Consider the following 16,893-nt stretch of genomic DNA (forward strand, 5'->3'; position numbering starts at 1 on the left):
TAATTATCCAACACACAATTGGCAATCAACGTATAGGTATTAAAATGGCATTGTCCTCCACCAGAAACTACCCAACCAAGGCTAGTTTATTGAAAAAGTGGCAGTCCAGGAACGAGCATGATCTGTCTGACGCATAACAAACAAATCATTAGAAATGCACCAATCAACAAGTCCATACGCCGAGGCTTGTTGAAGACAGGATCCGTTAACCGATAATCCGTTAGCTGGAATATTCCCGTCTTCTATGTTCAAGACGATGCATTAGAGAACTATTAGAGCCTGGAGTTTCAATTTCAGTATGCATGCTGAAGGTTCTCTAGTTTCTGACAACGGTTTTCCAAAAATCCATATAATTCCTTTATACATAGATAGTTACATAGTAACCATAGTAACCTTCCTAAGGATTCCAAAGCGCGCATGTGTGAGTTGACTAAATCAATGAAATCGACTAAACCAATTTTATCCACAATAACTTAATTGGCAATAACCTTAAGACGTTCAAAATACACCTCGCTGTATATGTATGTATATTTATGTATATGTATGCGATAAATAGACCCACTAAACGCTTGTCTGTATGTTTGTCCGAAGTTATGCGCAGTCAAAAAGCGAAGCGAAGAGGCAACATGCGTGCAAAATAATGGAATCGTCCGCTTACCAATTGTCGGTCTGCAAACTTTTATTCTGTAGGCGATAAACACTGACTTGTTGTTATTATTGCACTTCAGGCCAAAAAATTCCTTTATTTTGTATCAGATTATCTTTAAATTCACTGCACAACAATATCCCTTCGGGGTAACCATTGTTTGCGCTGCCAGCTTTATGGCAGCTTAATTTTCCAATTAAAAGTAGGTCTTAATTTGGGAAACGTTTTAAATTTTATTTCTTCTGAATTTGCGCTTAGAATAGCGGTGACAATAACAAAGGTATTTGGCTGCGAAATAGTTCGACGATAGTTCGCTTAGCGATCAAGAAACGAAGAGTGAGTGCAAAAAAAAAAACAACTGCCGGCTGATATGCATTGCATAGAAAAACCTAGAGAGAGCTGTTAATTCTCCGGCTGCGGCCATACATTATAATAGGCATAAATTAACATTGTTTAGTATTAAGTACCTACGGATTTTTCTGTTAACAAATCATAAGGAATAGGCTGCTGTCGACAGGTATAAACGCTAAAACTTGAAGAATCTACATCTACTATTTTTTTTTTTCTTTTTTGTACAATTTAAAAATTGATAAATAACTTGTAATGTCCTAAACTTTCTTTTTAAGTTTAGTACTTTGAAAACGTAACAATTGGTACAGTTTTTTTTTTAAAACATTCATATTAACATACTAATGTGCTCACTAGCAAATTATAAGTGGGGTGACCTATTTGAGGTTGTCCTAATGGACCACTTTCCCCTTAATGAGACCAGACGTTCCCAGGTCTGGCTGCACTTTTTGTTCCGTGCATAATGGAGTTAGCTTATTTCCTAACATTAATTTTTTTGTACAAATACCTCTTCTCCTACCTCAAAAACACGGTTTCGCCGAGTGACCGAGTGTAGGGTCTTGCTATATTCTCAAGATTAGTTCTACCGTATCGCTGATTTCTTGTCTAGCTTAAGACATCTGGCGATTTCTGTCAAGGTGCTGGGGAACCGTTCCACTTGACCGTTTGACGAGCTATGTTCACAATGTTCTCGCGTTCACAATGTCAATGTGGTATCATTTTTTCAGTAAAAAGCTTATAGTTTCAGAATTGAAGGCGGCCTCATTGTCGTAATATATTGTTCTAATTTTGGGGAATAAGTTTACGAGTTGAAGCAAGGAACCTGTGACATCCACTATAGTTGTGGACAGCACCGGTTGTACTACTACAGACTTCGAGAATTTGTCAAAGAATGTTAAGAATTGCCTCCTATCGGTTGAGAAGATGTCAATGTGCAACATTTCGCCGGTGTAACTTGGTATGGGTGTTTCCCCGAGCTCCTGCTTTTTTGGGTGCCTTTCATATTATATTTGGCTTTGGTGCATATTCTACAACCACTTCCTTGCTAGGTTGCTCTTTTTGGAGAAATAGTAATCGCGGAAGACATGCTTGATATTTTCCTGAGCCGCTCTGTGCGCACGGTTGTGTTCTGTCGTGATAATTTCCAACTGCTCGTTTCTATTGGTAACGTCTATCACAATAAATAAACGGCAATTATGGCAAATAATGGCAATAAACGCATGGGTGCATCTTCTTTAACCTCATTATTAAATAGAATTGCACGTTATTAACGGTAATCGTTTTTCTACGTCGTCGTAGTACTGCATTAGGCTAAGTTATCCTTACCTAACCGTTTCAAGACCCTGCCGAAGAACACGCAGCGAGGTTTTGTCCGCGTAACTGCAGTCTAATCGTGCTATAATGGCATCGAAATTCAAGACTGTGGTATGGGCAATTAACAGCCCTCTTGCCGATCCCCTGATTTTGTTTCTAATAATCAAAACGGCTTGGTAGTGTGCCTCGCTACCATGATATGGTTTGAAAATTTCGCATGCGTCTACGGCTGACTGACGCCACGACACATAGTCATTTTGTTCTCCTGTAAAATCTGGCATTGTTTTTACAATGTCCATTACAATGACTTCACATTAATATTTGGGTCTACGGTTTTTTTTTTTGTAAGCTTCCACTTGTGGTGCTTCCACGCACAAGCTTTGCATCTGCTGTTTCAACTGTCTGTAGTGGTAGCTGTCGTAGTAGGAAGAAAGCTTTGTGTTCCTAAATCCCATCCGCCGTAACTATCGTATTCAACTTTGATATTTCTATATTCACTTGCCCAACTCATTGACCATTGGTTGGCACTACACAAATTTTTTTTTGCCGAGCACAATTGATCGGCTTTCGAGACAACGAAATTACGTTGCGTGAGAAATAGAATACAAGGTTTCACAAAAATCAAAAATAATTCTGGTTGATTTTAAAAAAATTTTTGAGTCGTACGAAATTTGTTTTTTTTTTCAAAATCATGCAATATTTTGTTTTACTGTTTATTTATTTAATAAAATAAGTAAATATACTTGGGTTAGATTTTCTTGCAAAATAACTATATGCCAATAAGTTCACTTATCAAACTTACATGTTCTGTATCTTAAGTTAAAATTTTTGTATTTGATAAGTTGATGGTTGGGCGCCAATTAAGTATAGGTGCAGGGTGTCGTAACAGGCCTTTTCCCGCGATTAATTACTTCCTTCTTATCGTCCGATTGCGGTGTAATTCATTGCAGTGCAACTGCAACTTGGTTGTAATAAAGTCTTCTTAGGATGGTCATGCTTGGGAGTTACTTTCCTCCCTAATCGCTGGCCTTGTGACTCAGTAATTAAAAAAAAGTGATAGACAAAATTATTACGGCTAGAGCCGGAGCATTGTTTTATTATCGAAGCGTAAGCTTTCAAATCTTGGACAGAACTGAAGTACAAAAATATATCAAAGCATAAGTCTACCCTAGCTCCAATGCATCACGCCATAAAGTCATGGTCGGCAAGCCGACTCAGCATTCCCATGCACCGAAATGCGGCACACCGGATAGACAGTGTTCGATTACCGCTGCTGGACGTTCTTAGCGCAGAGCGCTGCACTTATTTTGGGCGCGTCAGCATTGTTCGTGTGAAACTACTAAGCTGCTAGGGTATTGTTTATGTAAAACTACTTAGTTGCTGAATCAAATATATTGGGTGCTCTCTTCAGCTGTTAACTTATATAAATGTGATCACGCGGGAGTTATCGGTGACGACTTACATAGCTAGGTCGTGATCGTGGAGGTGATCCACTGATACCCCCCGGGTAGTGGCACTGTATTAGAACATTCAACCCGGAGGAAAAAGTGCAGACTCAGGATTAAATGTAAGCAAGCAGAGTAGGGGCATCCGGTCAAAAACGCAGCGTAAGGGGTTTCGCAAAGCAAAAGGTTAGACTTATTTCAAATCTCAAACTCAATTCAAGGGATATAACCACAGCTAAGACGGGGGTACGACTTAATTGGCGCATTCGAAAAAGGGACCTAAAAGCAAAAATCGATATGGATGCCACAAGGATTCATCATCATTTATATGTGCATATAAGGATAAGCAGTCACGGCAAGTGTAAGTGGTGAGTGAGCCAAAAAAAAAAAACAAAAATAATAAAAAGCAATACACACAATGTGCAAGGTAAAAATAAAACCCACTAAAGAAAAATAATTTGTTAATTAATGTTAATATGCGGGAAATAATAATAATATTATCAAAACCAAGAAACAAAAGAAAGAGCGGTGTGCGGAATCGGGTGATTTAATTACACACACTAACGTCCAAGTTGCCGTCAATCGCTGGCAAAACTAAATGCATCGCGCAATAAACGATAGGTTGTGTGCAAAAAGCAGGAAAAGTGAAACAAACAAAAATTGGTATGCATACATACTAACTTGCAATACATACATACTAACATTAAACCCGAAAAAAAATCATATTTAGTGATCATCAATCGCTGAAAATCACCAAATGCATCGCGCTTTAAATACTCGAATTTCCGACCACTTCAACGAATCTTGCGACCAGTCGCTACACTGTGACTTGGATTTTATAAAACTAAAACAATAAAAAATACACTAGACACTTATTTGTTGGAATTAATTCGCAGCGTTTTACGAAAGATGGCGCTAGCCAACTATTCATAGTCACACATACAATAGTAAATACTCTCCTGGAAGCTACTGACATAGCGTATCTTCAACAGTGTCATAATGTGTTCATTGTGTATTGTGTTCATAGCAATTGTTGGGCAGTATCAAACATGTCGAAGCTTGTGCCTGAAATTGTTTTTGCGGGGAGTGTTACTTCATTATTTTAACATGAAGAAAAGTGCCGCGGAAAGTTATCGTAATATATTTTAGTGGAAGTATACAGTAAATATGCTCTCGCTGAGCAAACATGCAGAAAGTGGTTTGCGCGGTTTAAAAGGAACACAAGGATCGTTATGCACAACCGAAAAAGTTCGAACATGAAGATTTGGTGGCATTGCTCGATGAAGAGCAATGCAAAGAGCATGCCAAACATTTATGCAGTTCGACGGTCGGAAAACGCCTCAAAGCCATAGGAATGGTACAAAACAGGGAACGTGGGTTCCATATGAGTTGAAGCCAAGGGACATTCAACGGCATTTAATCACCTGTGAGAAAACCTATTTGGAAACGCTGAAATGGGTGCCCCACCCGCCATATTCACCGGACACTGCTCCATCCGATTATCATTTGTTCCGATCCATGGCGTATGGCTTGTCAGAGCAGCACTTCGAAAACTACGACATGTCCAAAAATTGGATCGATTCATTCTTCGAATCGAAAGAAGAAGAATTTTTTCGACGCGGTATGCGAACTTTACCAGAAGGATGGAAAAAGTTGTAGATAACGATGGACAATACTTTGAATAATGAGTAATGATACCCTCATAATAAATCACGAAACTGTACAAAAAAACGCTACGAATTAATTCCAACACCTTATATAATATAAATTTTATCATATCTCCTTATATTTACCTAATAATTATTTACCCAAAATATTAATATACATATACGAAATGTATGTCCACCTAAAAAGGGAAATTTATATTCCGCAGCTAAAGTCTTTAATATCACAATATTTAATATCACCGTATTTCCGGAGTTTCTGGCCCAGTAAAGTATTGAACTACACGTTACATACTTCCAACAATCTAGCAGTAATTCAGCCGTCGAGCGGTTATATTCTATATTAACGGAAATATATAGAATTATCCTCACCAAGAAAAAAAAAGCCAAGATACAGGTGGATCATAACTCACCATCATACTCACCTTTTCAAAAAAAAACCGTACAATTCAACGACACACATGACTACTTGACAAAACTGCACGAAAAACGCATATCACAGCTAAATGAAACTCGGAATAACCCTTATATTACAACTATCGGCTTTGCCTTTCGTAAGGAAAATAGAAGAAATAAAATCACTCCCATGTTTACCAAAAACACAAAATTTCTCGAAATAATGGGGTAACTGTACGAACAAAAAAAAAAGAAGGAAAATACACAAAGAGAAAATTAGGAAAATCACATTACCCCCAAAACCATAAAATCACGATTTGATTTATCAATTGATAATTAATAAATAATTACGACAAATAATTATATAATACATTGTACCAAATTGTAACCATACCGTTCAATGGGACGGAAATTGTAAACTTACCCAAATTTATTGTAGAAGATAGAAAATAACTTAAAACACTAAACAAGCATTGAATTAGACTTAATGAGATATTTGTTTGCGAAACCCCCACCGACTCTGACAACCTGGAATGTATCCACAACCTGCACTGTGCTGACAGCCACAACCCAGATACAGATCTACAGCCCCATAAAAGGACTTATAATCGTCCCTAACGCAGAAAACGTCAATATAACTTCCAACTACATTCTCGATAAAATATTGAGCTGGTCATTTATTAGAAACCACGACAATTGCTCCATCTCCACCAACAGTAAAAAATATTCCGACGCCACCGTCACGATGACCGATAGATGGCAGATGAATATAACGAAAACCAACGATATTAGAGCCATATCTACAATAAAACCACTCAACCTCCAACAACTCCATCTTAATACACCCAAGACCGAGTGGGTTCTTGGCACTGTGCGGAGTAAGGCGGCAAGCCACTTGATGACGATATACATTTTAATTGCAAGCTCTATCTTGCTAGCAATTGCCGCCTGGACCTTGAGGAGGAACAGGATAATCTACACAACTACTCCTACCATACCTTCTTTATGGCCGTCGTTCCGTCTTGCGGGGGAGGAGTTATCGGTGACGACTTAAATAGGTCATGTAGAACCGAAAAGAAATATACTTTTACTTATTCTTGAATTTATTTCCAAACTCAAAACTGAATACAAGTGACATAAACACAACTGAGACGGGGACACGACGTAACTCGCGCATGACTAGGCGCTGAAGTTACCACTCGTAGCCCGAGCGAAAGATCTTGGATCTTTGCAATAAAAGCGACCATTCGGCTTGGAAGTCAAGACAGAAGTGAATTTATTTGAGTTTTGTTCTAAACCTATGCTTACGGAAGAATATGCTTGTCGCGCGGAACTCCCACGCGAAATGTTCTGTCTATCGCTGATTTAGGGGGGTTTTTAAGGGGTTTTTAAGGGGTTTTTAAGGGGAGAATCACAACTGTCGGTGCCGGGTTGGTGACTTCTTCTCTTCCCCGCTAGAATGGATCGAAGGGCATAACAGTGGAATGGCCGGTGTGAGTATCTTGTATGTTGAAAAGCTGGTCTTCTCTTGCAACAGATTTTCGATGCAAGTCGTATTTCGGTTTGTAGGCAGGATGTCATTATCGCATAAGAATATGTTATTTACGTTTTTCCCTTACGGGGTAAATTTTCCTTTTGTTATTGTAGGTAATATAACTAGGGGTTACAATGAAGTGGGTGTTATTTATTAGTAGGGGATTTATTTTCGCAATATTATTATATTATTTTCCTTCTTAAATCTACGTATTTTGAATATTATCTTTGAATCATAATAGGTTTAAAAGGCTAAACCTTTTAAAAGGCTGTATAATTGTAATTGTAAAAGTATGTAATAGATAGAAGGAAGCGTGTCTGGCGATATAAAATATATTCTTGATCACGATCAATAGCCGAGTCAATCTGGTCATGTCCGTCTGTATGAACGTCGAGATCTCAGAAACTATACAAGCTAAAAAGTTGACATTAGGCATGCAGATTCGAAAAACATAGAATAGACATTTGCATTATTTTTTTTTTTTTATTAGTCTTGTAAATTTCTATAGACTTGTAAAAAATCTGTTCGCCATTCCCACTCTACCGCCCACAAACCGCCCAAAACTTCCACGCCCATACGTCTGAAAAATGTTTCGATATTTTTTCATTGTCTTTATAAGTCTAAAGGTAGAAATTAAACCTTTTTGCCAAATCTTTTTGCCGTGCCCACTCTACCGCCCAAAACTGTCTGCCTAAACGTTTAAAAAAATTTTACTTTTTTCTCGCAGTTTTCAGAAAATTATGAAATTTCTCGTTCGCACTTTCACTAGCTAAGTAATGGGTATCTGATAGTCGGAGAACTCGACTATAATTTTCTCTTTATTGTTTTTAATATTTCTTATTTGTTTTAAATTAGTTTGCTAATTATATTCAGTTTTGCAAGTAAGATTAAGCAGTAGTTCGAAAGTGTAGTCAATTTTACTTATATATTGTAATTTTCTTAAAAGGTTTTGTTCCTCGATTATTTTTTTAAAATTTTATTTTGGGAGTTCGTAAGAAAGTTGTATATTAAAATTTGTTCATAATTTTGTGTTTAAATGTGTTTGTGGTGAAACGAATTAGTATTTCATTGTTAAACTCGTTTTGTAGTTAGAGGTTATCTGACATTGTGTAAAACTTATTGGATTGAATTTAGGCTATTGAATTTCTGGCTTATTTCTTTGGCTTCGGACGCATCCATATTACCAGTTTTTAGTATTTAATAAGGTGCACAGTCCGTTAAATATACCTCTTTTTTGTCTATTGTAGCTTAGTTTGTAGTGGAGAAAGCTTTGGTTTTAATATTATACGGAATCTATTAATGTATTGATGCAATCGCAGAAGTTTGTTAAGTTAAGAACAGGTTTTGTGTTTTAATAATTTTCTACTGAGTGCTTTTCCTAACTGTATTTCAGCGAAAGGTGCAGTATTATAAATTTCTTAAATGTGTAGGGGTTGTGCCGAGCCATAAGAACACCTGGGGTAATATTTAACGGGAGAGGAATGTAGTCGGTGTTTATTTTTTTGCCTTCCTAGCATTAATAGTGGGTCTAATATTGGTAGTGACTGTAGTGCCGTGTTCGTTTAAGACCTGTTGTAGAAAGAACCTGGGTGTTATCTTATCCTCCTGTTTTCGTTCACCTTAACAATATTATCGGGTTCTACTGGCATTTAATTTTTCCATTCTTGTTTTTACGATATTTTCAAGTTTTCCTTTTACAGTTTTTCTTTTATCTTGGTAGTCGTGTTCGGTGTTAAGTTCAATATCTTTGTTAAATGTATGCGTTGTGCCAGTGAAAAGTTCGAAGGGGATGAGCTTTGTTGCGGAATGGATCGCATTATTATAGGTGATACCTATTTCTGACAGTAACTGTTCGAATGGTAATTTTTTATCTTTGCGAGTGTTAGGAATTTATCTGTAGATTTCTATAAGGGTGGATTGTATGCGTTCCACGAGGGAATTGCTTAAAGATTGTTAAAAGCAAAATGTTTTAAATATGTTGCCGGAGAATTCGGCACCTTGGTTGTAAACTATCTGTCCCGAAATCCCGAATAAACTTATGAGGTGTTTTAACAATTTTACTAAGTTCAGGAAGTAACGATTTTCAATAGGGTATGCTGCTGCGAATTTAAAGAATTTGTCGATCAAAGTCAGGTTATAGGTGCTGTTAATACAGTAAATGTCAATATGGATTATATGGAGGGATTTTTTTAGGTGTTGGGGGAATTAAGAATTTAAATCTTGTAGTGACCAACTTAACTTTACACTGCAATAACTTTTCAGAACACCCTCGCCCTAAATTATAGCAGCTTTTGTGGAACCCAAAAAGTGAGAGAATTGTCTTAGACCAATCAGGACAGAATATGATCGTACGATTGTACAGTTAGGAAAAGAAAAGCTACAGCAGTGACCACCGGCATGCAGCTTCCCAGAGCTTAATTCATTATCGGATTAAACCACGTGGCGAACGCTCACAATTTTTGACGCTGCCCAATTAAACTTCACATACACGTGGTAATTTAATTCAATTATATATATCCAATCCCATAAAAACAAGAGTGGGATATTTCAATAAATTTCCGTGTGCGATTTGTGTGAAAGTGGCAAAGAGATTCGACCCCAAGGCGTAAGGAAAGCCAGACCTATATAAGGGCATTTGGTTGCTCTACAGCCGACTACCCCCGCGTCTCGTCGACCCCCGCATCAGCTCATTGGTTAACCCCAGTTCGCTCCAAGAAGAGGCCACGAGGCAGACATAACCTTCAGCCAACAAGTTACGCAACCGGCCACCTGCCGAATAATAACTGGCCAAATATATTGAAATGCTAGAGCTCATCCAGATTATTCAGCTGTGCAGAAGTTTAGACGACCGGATCAGATTTAATTATATTTGGACATCATCAACGTTACGCAGTGAGGATCACCTCATATGACCAGCGGTGGTCTAACTTTGTGATTCCGTCTTATCGCAGCGCAGCGTAGTAGCCAGCGGTCTCCTAAGGTCTTATCGCCGCAGTACTGCAGTTACATTTCGGTGTTTTGTTTTGATTCTTGATTTTCTTTTGAATTAAATACTCGCAGATTGACAGAACTTTTGGCATTTGAATAGGAATTTAAATTAGAACCTTTAAAGTTTGACCTACAGCTCGACAATGTCAACGTGTTGGGCCCAACTTTACGCACATCATGGAGTGGATATTTAAGGTCGTGAGTACTACCAAACAACAATGATAAAAAACCTTATTATGAATTACCTATATTAAAATTCTACAAAATGCCACTCGAACGACTAAATAAAATAAGATCTGCATTTGGCTAAAGATTATATAACTATATTTGCTAATTTTATATTCACTTACTTATGACTGTTTGCTTTATACTTTACTTTTATATACTTTACTTTACTCACTAAATATAAACGAAAATTAAGTTAGAGAATGACTAGGATAATTATGCGTATGTTAAAATTTGTTAGTTTGTAAAAGAGATTTAATGGAACCGCTTACTAAACAGAATTTGTATAAATGGAATTATAATTGAAGATATATTGAAAAAGAATGTATTGTGAATAAATAGATTTAATGGTTTGTCTAGTACTTATGTTGAACACTTTCTTAAATATGTGGTAGAGTTATTTTGAACTTGGCAAAGGGACAGTGTAAATATTTTAAGTAGCATTGTCTTGGTAGGGAGGGTAAAGACTTAGGGAATTATTAACATCCAAAATTCCCAATACTTATCAAAATCTGTAGCTTATCTTCACACGTGTCGGCGTGTATCAGTAGTATCAATATAAAGCCATTTCTTTTATTAATCGATAGTCCAGTTTTGAATATTGTTTTTGAATAAAACGCACTTATTAAAATGTAGTAGCGTTTCGTACTATTCTAAGCTAAAAGAACCCCGACCTACGGAGAGCAAGAAGGAAGTACAAGGTCCTCTTTATTAGTAATTACCACCCACTATTAAAAGACCAACTAGTTAAAAATCTGTCGAACTACGTACACTACAATCTTAAACAAGTTTCACATTGATTGATTAACTAGTACTTCATGTGGGGAAAAAGTATTTACGTTTTAATTGAAGGAAGATCTCGTCGATGCCTCTGTGATTGTTGTTGGTGTGCTAATCTGAAAAATTTTAATTTGTTCTTAAGTATTCGTTATTACCGTAAGAAAAGAAGAACAGCTAATTAATTTGAATGTTGGATTATCAGATAAGTATATGGCGTACACTTGTTCCAGTACTTTGGGAATGTTTTCGTCGGCAAGAATGGCGCATGGCTTATTTGGTTTCATCGTTTTTTCTGTATGTTCCCACAAACGTTAAAGTCAAATAAAGGGTGTAAAAGGGTGTAACGGTTAGGTGTTTGTTATCTAGGCAAACTTTTAGGGTAAGTTAAACGTTAAAATCGTTGAGGGGTTTGTCGGATTTGGGGAGGCTAGGAGCAGGTTCGGGAACCGATTCGATGTAGTTCATGTTGGCGTCTGTCCTCCTTAATGCGCCGGCTATGACATTCTGGGAGCCTTTTTTGTGAACTATCTTGAACTCGTACTCATCCATCGGATGATCTTAGATTTATGCTCTTTAAAATTCATTAGCCTAATTAGTGCTTTGTGATCCGTCACGATAGTAAACTTCCTTACGAGCAAATATATGAAATATCGAGTAGTTTATCTCGGTGTCATTAAAAGTTCTGCTGGCGAAGCAGAGTGCCTTATTGTTTTTTAGTGTGCCCTGAGACAAGACGACTCCGAGGTCAAAATTGCTTGTGTCCGTTGTCCATATGAAATTTTTAGAGAGGTCTGGGTACTGATGTATAGGATCGTTTGAGAGTAGAGCTTTTGAAAATTCGAAAGCTTTCAGAAATGCATCGTCTATCGTTTAGTTATACGGGAAAAGTCCTTTCCTGTAATATCCTCTCAATAAACTCAAATTTTAGTGGGTTCTTAGTACCATGCTGAGTAAAGCGGCAAATCACTATACTTTATGGCCGTCTTTCCGCCTTGAGAGGGGAGGAGTTATAGGTGACGAATTAGCTGGATCTTCACCTCCACCGAAACCCCTCCGGACAGTGGCACGCCATTAGAACATTCAATCCGGAGGCAGAAGTAGAAACTCAGGATTCAATGAAAACAGCCAGAAAACATCGACAGACCATGGAGTAGCGTAAAGGGTTTCGCAGCAAGCGTCACTCAAATTGTAGCCTACACGTAGAACCGAAAAGAAATATACATGCACTTATTCTTGAGGACCCAAAGCAGAAGGTTGGATTTATTTTAACTCAATAACACAACTAAGACGAGGACACGACTTAACTCGGGCGCCGTCGTAAGACCTAGGTTGTCGGACACATCTCAACTTCATCTTCATATTAATTCTTCTCCGTCTCTCTGTCCCTCCGTATGAATGTCAAGATCTCAGGAACTATAGAAGCTAGAAAGTTGAGAATTAGCATGCAGGCTCCAGAGACATAGATGCAGTGCAAGTTTGTTAAATGATGTTGCCACGCGCACTCTACCGCCCACAAACCGACCAAAGCTGCCACGCCTACACTTTAAAAAAATATTTTGATATTTACACCTGTTACTCGTAGAGTAAAAGGGTATTCAAAATTCGTTTAAAAGTATTTAATAGACAGAAGAAAGCGTTTCCAACCATATAAAGTCTATACATATATTTTTGATCAGGATATATACCGAGTCGATACGGCCATGTCCGTCCGTCTGTCCGTCTGCCCGTTCGTATGAACGCCTCGATATCAGGAACTATAAAAGCTAGAACGTTAAGATTAAGCATGCAAGTTCCAGAGACATAGACGTTACGCCGAAACGTTTGAAAACCTTTTCTTTTTCATTTTTTATTTTTTACGCAATTTCTATTCCAGCAAATTAAGAAATTTCTCGTTCGCACTTTCACTAGCTGATTAGTCGGGGAATTCGACTATAGCATTCTATCTTGTTTAATAACTTATTATATTATAAGAAAGATTATTAATGCAGTTACCAAAAAAAATTTCCTGGCTCACCTACTAATTATGAATTTCGATTTTAGGCTTTATTTTAGGATGCCACAGACAAAAATGAAATCTTGGGATCACATCTAATTTCTATGACTTATTCTGCAGTTATAAGTCTATATTGTACCTGAATATTTTTGAAGCCATTGATATTCATATGTTGAAAAAAAAGACTGCTTGGATAAAAATGTGCGAAAGAGTTGTAGCTTGTGGCATAGTTTTAATTCTGACCAAGGTGATAATCATTATTGAATGCCACGCCGTGCCTCAAATACATGGTAAATATATAATATATACATATAAGTTAACAACTGATAGAGCGACCAATATAAAAGCAGCTACATAGTTCACGTTTATAATGCCCTAGCAACTAAGTAGCTTCGGCAATCGGACACCCAGTAGCCGGGGTACCGAACTGCGCTGCATAAATGCTGAGTCGGCTTGCCGACCATGAGCTTATGGCGTGATGCATTTGAGTTAGGGTAAATTCATATTTTCCATATTCTTTGTATTAAGTTCTAAGCGAGACCTCTAATAATAAAGAGCTAATTACTCCGGCAACAGCCGTTAAATATCTTCTATCATTTTGAAAGCTGACTGTGTCTCTAGGCCAGCAGTTAAGAAGGGTAGTTCCCCTTCCAACATAATCTTCCTATTCTAACATAGGAACTACAGCCAGCCGGCTAGACGCTCTTAGCGATCTCCAACTAGAGCGAGGAACGACCGCCCGCTACCTGTGGACTACGCTCATCGACCAACCGGCCAAAGTACAGTGACTGCAGCGGGGGAGCGTCCCCTGATCCACTACTTATAAATTAATTGGCACCCAACTATAATTACGAACCTAGAGTATCTTAACAGCGTAGTTAAGAAGAGAAACCATGTAAGTTTTATTAGTGAATTCAATTCGGCAGCCTTCAAGAATTGGCATTGCAAACTTTTACCAAGAGCAAATTCTACAGCATACCGCATACAGCATACAGCATACAGCATTACTGTGAGCTATTGCTGCCCAAAGGAATAAATAATAAATAGTAAATAGTAAATAAAATTATTCCTTTGCGCAAGCGTTTTCTTTTGAAAAAGTTTTTCGTCGATTTCTATTTCTCGCACACGTAAATAATGCCGCCTCGAGAAAACCGAAACTGTGCTCGAAGAAAATATATGTGCGAAGTGCCAACCATCTGTAAATGAGTTGGGCGGGCGAATACAGAAAAGTGAAGGTAGAATAGGATAGTGACGACGGGTGGGATTTTGAAAAACAAGGTTTTCGCTCGACGACTAACAATAATACAGATATGGACGCTGCTCAGTTGCAGGCAATCATAGAAGGAGCCGTTAACCAGGCCCTAGCTCAGCAGGAAACTAGGCTGATGGAATAATTTCAGACCCAACTAGATCAGGTTAGGCAACAAATGCAGAACTGACGTGTGGAAGCACCGCAGGTAGAAGCTATGAGAGAATTGAATTTAAGCCACACGTTAAATGTGACTTAAAACTCGACATAGTAATGTCCATTCCCGAGTTTGAGGGGGACCAAGAAGATTATGTGGCGTGGCGGCATCAGCCATGGACGTCTTTGAAATTTTCAGGTCGTATAATGAGAGCGAGGCGCACTACCAGGCTGTCACAATTATCAGGAATAAAATCAGGGGGGTAGCGAGAGCGCTACTGGTGTCCCATAACACAGTACTAAATTTCGATGCCATCATTGCTCGACTAGACTGCACATACGCGGACAAAACGTCGCTGCGTGTCCTTAGGCAGGGTCTTGAAACAGTTAGGCAAGGCGAGCTTACCTTGATGCAATACTATGACGAGGTAGAAAAGCGACTAACACTAGTGACGTACAAAATCGGTATGACACATGAACCGGATAGCGCCCAAAGATTTAACCTCAGCCTTGGCTTTGGCTAGGGAGCATGGAGCACATCGCCTTCGCGGCCACGTATGCAAGGGCGATGGAAGAAAAGTCATTCACCTTTGGGCAGCGAAAGAACGAAAACCGTTCGCAGGAAGGTCAAGGAAAAAGTAGCAGGGCCGAGGATGGACAAGGAAGAAACCCCCATTACTATAAAAAGCAAAATAAGTTCCCGCAAAATAACACAAACGATGGCCCTAACCAGTCACCAGAACCCATGGAGTTAGGCTCCACTGTAACACAACACAGGCAAGCCCCCGCCCTTGGAAGCGGTCAGTCTGCTAATGCTAGGGGCGAGAATATTCGAGGCCAGAAAAGACATGGATCTATGGTTGCAGAATACCATGCAACGCGTCGACGACGAAAGTGGCAGTGTATATGATAGAACGGCAGCAGCGGCTGTCGCCGAAGTAGACGAAGAATCCGACGGTTGTGACCAAATAAATTTTGTAGGGAAGGGAGCGTTCTTTGAACGCCAGTTACATGGGAGAAAATTAAATATCTTAATAGATACAGGGGCGGCGAAAAACTACATCAAGCCCGTAAAGGAGCTAAAGAATGTAGTGCCGGTCAAATCCCCTTTCACGGTTAGTTCCATCCACGGTGCTAACAGAGTTGAACAGAAATGTTTAATGAACGTTTTCGGGAAAACAGCGGATTTTTTCCTTTTGGACACCTTAACGCTTTTTGATGGCATTATTGGTTTTGATTTCCTAGCTCAAGTTGGAGAAAAGCTAGACACAGAGAAAGGCACAATCAACTATGGTTCTGTGGTTGAAGAGCTGCAGCATCATAAGTGTGACGACGGAATCTGTAAAAACCGAGTTTAGAAACAAACAGATCTAAGGCATTTTCAGCCTCTAACGAGGCACTGCCGTTTAACACTTCCGTTGTTGCCATAATTCGCACTAGCGATGATAAGCCGGTATATTCCAAATTATACCCGAGAAATCGCAGAACCTCAAGGTCACTGTACAACAATCCAACATGGACCGTAGACAAAAAAGGCTATGATGAACTGGGGAACAAAAATAAGCGTTTGGTTATAGACTTTAGGAAACTTAACGAAAAAACCATCGCTGATAAGTACCCAATGCCAAACATCCCCATGATACTGGCAAACTTAGGAAAAGCCAAATACTTCACAACGTTAGATTTGAAGTCCGTCTACCACCAGATATCCTTGGCCGAACACGACCGTGAAAAGACCTCCTTTTCGGTGAACGGCGGAAAGTATGAATTTTGTCGATTGCCGTTCGGGTTGAAGAATGCGGGAAGCATAAAAGAGCGATCGACGACGTCTTTCGGGAGCAGATTGGCAAATCGTGCTATGTTTACGTAGATGACGTCATTATTTTTTCTGAAAATGAAACGACCATGTTAGGCACATAGATTGGGTTTTAAAAAGCCTATGTGATGCCAACATGAAGGTATCCAACGAGAAGACACACTTTTATAAGCAAAGCGTTGAATATCTGGGATTTATTGTCACCAATGGAGGTGCAAAAACCGACCCAGAAAAGGTAAAGGCCATAAAGAAATAGCTCTGTCAGCAAGCACATGTCCAAGAAGACTCCTAGCGAGTTCGGTGATTTGCAGAGAGATGCATTCGAGAGGCTGAGAAATG

The 16,893-nt window shown here is 38.7% G+C and overlaps 1 protein-coding gene across 1 annotated transcript in view; it reads left to right on the top strand.

Moving 5' to 3' along the window:
• Window positions 1–16,893, top strand: part of LOC26526371 (lachesin) — a 182,502-nt gene that overhangs the window by 21,993 nt on the left and 143,616 nt on the right. Inside the window, exon 2 of the mRNA XM_015157306.2 lies at window positions 13,381–13,623. Within this exon, the coding sequence (XP_015012792.2) occupies window positions 13,503–13,623 (121 nt within the window). The 5' untranslated portion in view covers window positions 13,381–13,502. The remainder of the gene's footprint in view (window positions 1–13,380; window positions 13,624–16,893) is intronic.

Source organism: Drosophila erecta, unplaced genomic scaffold, assembly GCF_003286155.1.
Source record: "Drosophila erecta strain 14021-0224.00,06,07 unplaced genomic scaffold, DereRS2 tig00000246-arrow-arrow-pilon, whole genome shotgun sequence".
In the NCBI taxonomy this organism is placed as follows: domain Eukaryota; kingdom Metazoa; phylum Arthropoda; class Insecta; order Diptera; family Drosophilidae; genus Drosophila; species Drosophila erecta.